Source organism: Petromyzon marinus, chromosome 75, assembly GCF_048934315.1.
Source record: "Petromyzon marinus isolate PM22_M1 ecotype Great Lakes invasive population chromosome 75, UKy_Petmar_22M1.pri1.0, whole genome shotgun sequence".
NCBI classification, from domain to species: domain Eukaryota; kingdom Metazoa; phylum Chordata; class Hyperoartia; order Petromyzontiformes; family Petromyzontidae; genus Petromyzon; species Petromyzon marinus.
Window position 1 is genome coordinate 3,759,328 of NC_133741.1, and position 10,000 is coordinate 3,769,327.

A 10,000-nucleotide genomic window follows, 5' to 3' on the forward strand; every position below is an offset into this window, starting at 1 on the left:
GGTGGTGATGATGGTTATGATGATGATGGTGATGATGATGGTGATGTTGTTGATGGTGATCATGATCATGATGATGGTGGTGATGTTGATGATGGTGATGATGATGTTGGTGATGATGTTGATGATGATGATGGTGATCATGATGATGGTGATGATGATGTTGATGGTGATGATGGTGATGATGATGATGTTGATGGTGATGATGGTGATGATGATGGTGATGATGGTGATGATGGTGATGATGATGATGATGGTGATGATGGTGATGATGGTGATGATGGTGTTGATGATGGTGGTGATGATGGTGATGATGATGTTGGTGATGATGTTGATGATGATGGTGGTGATGATGGTGATGATGATGATGTTGATGGTGATGATGGTGATGATGATGGTGATGATGGTGATGATGATGTTGATTATGATGATGGTGATGATGATGGTGATGATGATGTTGATGGTGATGATGATGGTGATGATCTTGATGGTGATGATGGTGATGATGATGGTGATGATGGTGATAGTGACGGTGATGATGGTGATGATGATGTTGATTATGATGATGGTGATGATGATGGTGATGATGATGTTGATGGTGATGATGATGGTGATGTTGATGGTGATGATGGTGATAGTGACATCACCTGGCGTTGGCCGAGGTCGCGGGGTTGTGGAAGTCACGTGACACGCGGCTCGCGTACCAGGAGACAGCTATGAGCGTGCACGCGCCTGCCAGGCACAGACAAAGGTGCACCGGGTAGCCTCTCACAGGCTGCTGGGGCAAGTGCTGTTAGTAGCGAGCAACAGCATTCACTCACTCACCCACTCACTCACCCACTCATTCACTCACTCACCCACTCACTCATTCACTCATTCACTCACCCACTCATTCACTCACTCACCCACCCACTCACTCACCCACTCATTCACTTACTCACCCACTCATTCACTCACCCACTCACTCACTCACCCACTCATTCACTCACCCACTCATTCACTCACCCACTCATTCACTCACTCACTCACCCACTCACTCACTCACCCACTCATTCACTCATCCACACACTCATTCACTCACCCACCTACCCATTCACTCACCCACCCACTCATTCACTCACCCACCTACCCATTCACTTATCCACCCACTCATTCACTCACCCACCCACTCATTCACTCACCCACCTACCCATTCACTCACGCGTTAATGTACTCACCTCCTCACTCATTCGCATACAGCATTCACTTCCTCAGCCACGCAATCACCCACCCACCCACCCCCTGAGTGGGTACCTGCCAGTAGGATAGAGGACCCCCCCCCCCGTGTCGTGAGTCCCACCGAGTCTCAGACGCCAACTTTGCCGGCAACACTTTTTATTAACGGCCCCCAGCCAGCTCGACCTACAGCTGGCTGGGGTCTCGAGCGGCCGCGTGCAAGCCAGCGGACCCGGGGCACCTGGGGCCCGGAACAGGAACGAGATCCTTGGACGAGGCAGTCTGACAGGGCGTGGATGAAGGGCTTCAGACTGACACAGCGTGGACGAGGCAGTCTGACAGGGCGTGGATGAAGCAGACTGACACAGCGTGGATGAGGCAGTCTGACAGGGCGTGGACGAGGGGCTTCAGACTGACACAGCGTGGACGAGGCAGTCTGACACAGCGTGGACGAGGGGCTTCAGACTGACACAGCGTGGACGAGGCAGTCTGACACAGCGTGGACGAGGGGCTTCAGACTGACACAGCGTGGACGAGGCAGTCTGACAGGGCGTGGATGAAGCAGACTGACAGGGCGTGGATGAAGCAGACTGACACAGCGTGGATGAGGCAGTCTGACAGGGCGTGGATGAGGCAGTCTGACAGGGCGTGGATGAGGCAGACTGACACAGCGTGGATGAGGCAGACTGACACAGCGTGGATGAGGCAGTCTGACAGGGCGTGGATGAAGCAGACTGACACAGCGTGGATGAGGCAGACTGACACAGCGTGGATGAGGCAGTCTGACACAGCGTGGATGAGGCAGACTGACACAGCGTGGATGAGGCAGTCTGACAGGGCGTGGATGAAGCAGACTGACACAGCGTGGATGAAGCAGACTGACACAGCGTGGATGAGGCAGTCTGACACAGCGTGGATGAGGCAGTCTGACACAGCGTGGATGAGGCAGACTGACACAGCGTGGACGAGGGGCTTCAGACTGACACAGCGTGGATGAGGCAGACTGACACAGCGTGGATGAGGCAGTCTGACAGGGCGTGGATGAAGCAGACTGACACAGCGTGGATGAGGCAGTCTGACACAGCGTGGATGAAGCAGACTGACACAGCGTGGATGAGGCAGTCTGACACAGCGTGGATGAGGCAGACTGACACAGCGTGGATGAGGCAGTCTGACAGGGTGTGGATGAAGCAGACTGACACAGCGTGGACGAAGGGCTTCAGACTGACACAGCGTGGATGAGGCAGTCTGACACAGCGTGGATGAGGGGCTTCAGACTGACACAGCGTGGATGAGGCAGACTGACACAGCGTGGATGAGGCAGTCTGACACAGCGTGGATGAAGCAGACTGACACAGCGTGGACGAGGCAGTCTGACAGGGCGTGGATGAGGCAGACTGACACAGCGTGGATGAGGCAGTCTGACAGGGCGTGGATGAGGCAGTCTGACACAGCGTGGATGAGGCAGACTGACACAGCGTGGATGAGGCAGACTGACACAGCGTGGATGAAGCAGTCTGACACAGCGTGGACGAAGGGCTTCAGACTGACACAGCGTGGATGAGGCAGACTGACACAGCGTGGATGAAGCAGACTGACAGGGCGTGGATGAGGCAGTCTGACACAGCGTGGATGAGGCAGTCTGACACAGCGTGGACGAAGGGCTTCAGACTGACACAGCGTGGATGAGGCAGACTGACACAGCGTGGATGAGGCAGACTGACACAGCGTGGACGAAGGGCTTCAGACTGACACAGCGTGGATGAGGCAGACTGACACAGCGTGGATGAGGCAGACTGACACAGCGTGGATGAAGCAGACTGACAGGGCGTGGATGAGGGGCTTCAGACTGACACAGCGTGGATGAGGCAGACTGACACAGCGTGGACGAGGGGCTTCAGACTGACACAGCGTGGATGAGGCAGTCTGACAGGGCGTGGATGAGGCAGTCTGACACAGCGTGGATGAGGCAGTCTGACACAGCGTGGACGAGGGGCTTCAGACTGACACAGCGTGGACGAAGCAGACTGACACAGCGTGCATGAGGCAGTCTGACACAGCGTGGATGAGGCAGACTGACACAGCGTGGATGAAGCAGTCTGACACAGCGTGGATGAGGCAGACTGACACAGCGTGGACGAGGGGCTTCAGACTGACACAGCGTGGATGAAGCAGTCTGACACAGCGTGGATGAGGCAGTCTGACACAGCGTGGATGAGGCAGTCTGACACAGCGTGGATGAGGGGCTTCAGACTGACACAGCGTGGATGAGGCAGACTGACACAGCGTGGATGAGGCAGTCTGACACAGCGTGGATGAGGCAGTCTGACACAGCGTGGATGAGGCAGACTGACACAGCGTGGATGAGGCAGTCTGACACAGCGTGGACGAAGCAGACTGACACAGTGTGGATGAAGCAGACTGACACAGCGTGGATGAGGGGCTTCAGACTGACACAGCGTGGACGAAGCAGTCTGACAGGGCGTGGATGAAGCAGTCTGACACAGCGTGGATGAAGCAGACTGACACAGCGTGGATGAAGCAGACTGACACAGCGTGGATGAGGCAGACTGACACAGCGTGGATGAGGCAGTCTGACACAGCGTGGATGAGGCAGACTGACACAGCGTGGATGAGGCAGTCTGACACAGCGTGGATGAGGGGCTTCAGACTGACACAGCGTGGATGAAGCAGTCTGACACAGCGTGGATGAGGCAGACTGACACAGCGTGGATGAAGCAGACTGACACAGCGTGGATGAGGCAGTCTGACAGGGCGTGGATGAGGCAGACTGACAGGGCGTGGATGAAGCAGTCTGACACAGCGTGGATGAGGCAGTCTGACAGGGCGTGGATGAGGCAGACTGACACAGCGTGGATGAAGCAGACTGACAGGGCGTGGATGAGGCAGTCTGACAGGGCGTGGATGAGGCAGACTGACACAGCGTGGATGAGGCAGTCTGACAGGGCGTGGATGAGGCAGACTGACACAGCGTGGATGAGGGGCTTCAGACTGACACAGCGTGGATGAGGCAGTCTGACACAGCGTGGATGAGGGGCTTCAGACTGACACAGCGTGGATGAGGCAGTCTGACACAGCGTGGATGAGGCAGTCTGACAGGGCGTGGATGAAGCAGACTGACACAGCGTGGACGAGGGGCTTCAGACTGACACAGCGTGGATGAGGCAGTCTGGCGTGGCGTGGACGAAGCAGACTGACACAGCGTGGATGAAGCAGACTGACACAGCGTGGACGAAGCAGTCTGGCGTGGCGTGGACGAAGCGGCTTCCCGCCCCTCAGGAGGCTTGCCCGTCGCGGACCGGACCGGAAAGTTTGGCCGCCTATCGGCACGGGGGCGTGGGCCCGCAACGGCACATCGATGGGAGGGTCAAACTCTCACGGGGTCATCCTGCAAATCCCTGCAGCTCGCCGAGCAAAGTGACTCCGGTGTAGGCGCTCGACCACGGGCCTGCGGGCGGTACGGGGGACGCTTGTCCCTTTGCCTACGCCCGGCAAGCCGCAAGCCTCCCGCAGCAGCGCGGAAGGGAATGCTTTAGCTTGGTCCGTCAACAGGCGGCCAGGCGACAGGCCGACGGATTTGGGAGCGGCCAAGCCGCAGGACGGGCGCTGGGAAATCCCTCGACGCCCACGGGCAAGTTCTTGCCTCCACGCGCCCGGGCCGGGGGAACGGGCCGAGAATATCGTAGGGCAACGGTTTCATTCGCCCGCAGCCTTTGAGTGGATCCTCAACGTCGGACGGCAATCCAAACGCAGCGTCTCCAGCGCTCCGAGGTGCCAAAGCCGTCAACGCACGGCCCACAGGACCCCCGCCCAGCAGGGCGGGTGGTGCAACGGCAGCCTAGCGGCACACAGCTCCACCACGATGCCTGAACAATCCCAGCGGTGCACGCCTCCATCACAATGCCTGAGCAATCCTCCATCAGGATGCCTGAGCAATCCTCCATCAGGATGCCTGAACAATCCTCCACCACGATGCCTGAGCAATCCTCCACCACGATGCCTGAACAATCCTCCACCACGATGCCTGAACAATCCTCCATCAGGATGCCTGAGCAATCCTCCACCACGATGCCTGAGCAATCCTCCACCACGATGCCTGAGCAATCCTCCATCACGATGCCTGAACAATCCTCCATCACGATGCCTGAACAATCCTCCACCACGATGCCTGAGCAATCCTCCACCACGGTGCCTGAGCAATCCTCCATCAGGATGCCTGAGCAATCCTCCACCAGGATGCCTGAGCAATCCTCCATCACGGTGCCTGAACAATCCTCCATCACGATGCCTGAGCAATCCTCCACCACGATGCCTGAGCAATCCTCCACCACGATGCCTGAACAATCCTCCACCACGATGCTCTGAGCAATCCTCCACCACGATGCCTGAACAATCCTCCACCACGATGCCTGAGCAATCCTCCACCACGATGCTCTGAGCAATCCTCCATCACGATGCCTGAGCAATCCTCCATCAGGATGCCTGAACAATCCTCCACCACGATGCCTGAGCAATCCTCCACCACGATGCCTGAACAATCCTCCACCACGATTCCTGAACAATCCTCCACCACGATGCCTGAGCAATCCTCCACCACGATGCCTGAGCAATCCTCCACCACGATGCCTGAACAATCCTCCACCACGATGCTCTGAGCAATCCTCCACCACGATGCCTGAACAATCCTCCACCACGATGCCTGAACAATCCTCCACCACGATGCCTGAGCAATCCTCCACCACGGTGCCTGAACAATCCTCCACCACGATGCTCTAAGCAATCCTCCATCACGATGCCTGAACAATCCTCCATCACGATGCCTGAGCAATCCTCCATCACGATGCCTGAGCAATCCTCCACCAGGATGCCTGAGCAATCCTCCACCAGGATGCCTGAGCAATCCTCCACCAGGATGCCTGAGCAATCCTCCACCACGATGCCTGAACAATCCTCCATCACGATGCTCTGAGCAATCCTCCACCACGATGCTCTGAGCAATCCTCCATCACGATGCCTGAACAATCCTCCAGCACGATGCCTGAACAAGCCTCCATCACGATGCCTGAACAATCCTCCAGCACGATGCCTGAACAAGCCTCCATCACGATGCCTGAACAAGCCTCCATCAGGATGCCTGAACAATCCTCCATCAGGATGCCTGAGCAATCCTCCAGCACGATGCCTGAACAATCCTCCACCACGATGCCTGAACAATCCTCCACCACGATGCCTGAACAATCCTCCACCACGATGCCTGAACAATCCTCCATCAGGATGCCTGAGCAATCCTCCACCACGATGCTCTGAGCAATCCTCCACCACGATGCCTGAGCAATCCTCCACCAGGATGCCTGAACAATCCTCCATCACGATGCCTGAACAATCCTCCATCACAATGCCTGAGCAATCCTCCATCACAATGCCTGAGCAATCCTCCATCACGATGCCTGAGCAATCCTCCACCACGATGCCTGAGCAATCCTCCATCACGATGCCTGAACAATCCTCCATCAGGATGCCTGAGCAATCCTCCACCACGATGCCTGAACAATCCTCCACCACGATGCCTGAACAATCCTCCACCACGATGCCTGAACAATCCTCCATCACAATGCCTGAGCAATCCTCCATCACAATGCCTGAGCAATCCTCCATCACGATGCCTGAGCAATCCTCCACCACGATGCCTGAACAATCCTCCACCACGATGCCTGAACAATCCTCCACCACGATGCCTGAACAATCCTCCATCACGATGCCTGAACAAGCCTCCATCACCGTGCCTGAGCAATCCTCCACCACAATGCCTGAGCAAGCCTCCTAGCGGTGCCTGAGCAATCCTCCACCACGATGCCTGAACAATCCTCCATCAGGATGCCTGAGCAATCCTCCACCACGATGCCTGAGCAATCCTCCACCACGATGCCTGAGCAATCCTCCATCACGATGCCTGAGCAATCCTCCATCAGGATGCCTGAGCAATCCTCCATCACCGTGCCTGAGCAATCCTCCACCACGATGCCTGAACAATCCTCCATCACGATGCTCTGAGCAATCCTCCACCACGATGCCTGAGCAATCCTCCACCAGGATGCCTGAGCAAGCCTCCATCACGATGCCTGAGCAATCCTCCACCACGATGCCTGAGCAATCCTCCATCACGATGCCTGAGCAATCCTCCATCACGATGCCTGAACAATCCTCCATCACGATGCCTGAGCAATCCTCCATCACGATGCTCTGAGCAATCCTCCACCACGATTCCTGAACAATCCTCCATCACGATGCCTGAGCAATCCTCCACCACGATGCTCTGAGCAATCCTCCACCACGATGCTCTGAGCAATCCTCCATCAGGATGCCTGAACAATCCTCCACCACGATGCTCTGAGCAATCCTCCATCACGATGCCTGAGCAATCCTCCACCACGATGCTCTGAGCAATCCTCCACCACGATGCCTGAACAATCCTCCACCACGATGCTCTGAACAATCCTCCATCACGATGCTCTGAGCAATCCTCCTGGAGCCGCATGGCCGACGGCGAGCCGGGGAAAGCTCGCGCGCTCTCCCCCCGGCCGCCGGCAATCTCGCGACGCGTGGACCCTGCGCGGAATAATCCCGGGAGGGCTTCAAGGGAGCGCGGCAAAAATCGGTCCCCCCCCGGAGGGCTCGGGCCCTACCGGGGGGGGACGCGCACCAGAGCGCCCCCTGGGGCCCCCCGGGCGCTGCCGGTGGGTAAAGCGCCGCTCCCCCGGTGCCGTTGGCGACCTCGCGCTCCAACGACATCCACGGCCTCAAGGTAAGGCGAGCGGCAGCGGAAAGTCTGGACCGCGCGTACGGCGGGAGGAGCGTCGACAAGGCCATCGCGAGCGGAGCGGAACGCCGACACCGCCGCCCTCGCCGCCACCCTCGCCGCCTCTCTGCGATGAAACTTCCGGGCCCCTGGCCGTCAGCGCTCGGAGAAGTTTCGCAAAGGGGCGCAAACCCCCCCCCCCCCCCCCGCCCGCAACAAAGCCGGCAATAATAAGGGGAAAGGCCTCTCATTATCGCGGAGGCGTGGGCGGGCCACGTCCGCACACAGGGAGTCTTCCGCCCGGGGTCCGTCGCGATGCCCGATTCGCTTACCTATGTGGCCCGAGTAACCGGCAGAGTTTTTTTGGGGGGGGCAGGCGACATTTTCGAGGCTTGAACATTCGGGTCATGAAACGGGCTGGCCGAGCGCGATGACGTCATCTGAGTTGATCGGGCACGGATCCCACGGCAGGGCCGCCGAAACCGATTCCACGAGCCTCTGAAAAGTGGCAGGCGCGGAATGGAGCCCCATCGGAAGCCAGATGAACTCAAACAGCCCTCGGGGCGCCCGAAAAGCCGCCTTGGGCCTCGAGGCCTCCGTCAAGCGGGGATTGCCAAAACCCGGACAAAAAGCCGAGGGTCCTAAAATACCGCGCGCCTGCCCAGCGCGTCCGAAGGATCGTCCACGTGAGGGCAGGGGGTAGGCATCCGCGACTGGCACCTTAAAATTTGCATTTAAAGAACACAGATGGACTCGTCCTTCTAAATAAACTGCCAAATCGCTGCGCGTGGCGCTGACGGTTTTTATAAATAAATAAATAGATACACCGTTTAAAAATAAATAAATTGATGCGAACCGACACACCTGATGACGACCGTTTGTGTCATGGTCGAAACGTCGTGAGAATTTTTATTGTTTTATATATATTTTATTATTTTATTGTTTTATATATATTATTATTTTATTGTGTTATATATTATTATTTTATTGCTTTATATATTATTATTTTATTGTTTTATATATTATTTTATTGTTTTATATATTATTTTATTGTTTTATATATTATAATTTTATTGTTTAATGTATATTATTTTTTTATTTTATACATATTACTTTATTGTTTTTATATTATTATTTTATTGTTTTATATATATTATTATTTTATTGTTATATATATTTTATTATTTTACTGTTTCCCTTCAACGTGACTTTAGCGAAAGAGCTCAGAATACGACGGACACCTTGTCAAGTTTGCTGAAATCGATGCAAAGCCGCGGGACTGCCGCCAGTGTTCCTCGACGAGGGCAATCCGGACTGGCGGACGGCGAGGTGATATCCGCGGGCAACGTTTCACCCGACCGCCACACGAACGAGGGCCCCTTCACCAGCCCGACTCGGGCGCTAAAAGTTCCTCAATGCCGTGGCTCAACAGAGACCAAACTTTTGCCTGACTTAAAAAAATGCCGTGGAGCGTTCCCGCAGGAGCGCCCGCAGTCGATCCGCGCTTTAGTTGGCCCGTTCCGCGGGAGGTCCGCGAAGATCCAACGCCTTGGCCCCCGACGCCTCCCGCGGCGTCCGCCCTTGGGCACGCCGGGGGGCTCGCGAGCCATCGCGGAAACTCTCTCGAGCGACCGCAGCGTCGCGCCCGGCGTTGGGGCCGGCCGCTTGATCGGCCGGCGTCGGCTCCCCGCCGGCCTCGCCCTTCCGGCGCTCGTGGAGAACCCCCGGCGGCGTGCCGAGCCCTCGCCGTCCGGCGCCAGCCGCGGCCGGGCAAGGTTTGCCGCTTTGCCCGGCGGGGTCGCTGGGCGGGGACTCGGCCGGGCAACGGCTTTTTTGTGAACTCGGCGTCGCCAAGGCAAACGCAAGGGGACCCACGCGCTACACCGGCCTGGACCGCGTGGACGGAGGCTCTCCTCCTTCTCCTCCTCTTCCTCCTCTTCCTCCTCCTCCTCCTCTTCCTCCTCCTCCTCC

The 10,000-nt window shown here is 56.7% G+C and overlaps 1 protein-coding gene across 2 annotated transcripts in view; it reads right to left on the minus strand.

Moving 5' to 3' along the window:
• LOC116958296 (claudin-19-like) overlaps positions 1–10,000 on the minus strand; it is a 24,914-nt gene that overhangs the window by 4,594 nt on the left and 10,320 nt on the right. For both annotated transcript variants that reach the window (XM_076056296.1, XM_076056295.1), the window contains exon 4: positions 645–729. In XM_076056296.1, coding sequence (XP_075912411.1) covers positions 645–729 — 85 coding nt within the window. The remainder of the gene's footprint in view (positions 1–644; positions 730–10,000) is intronic.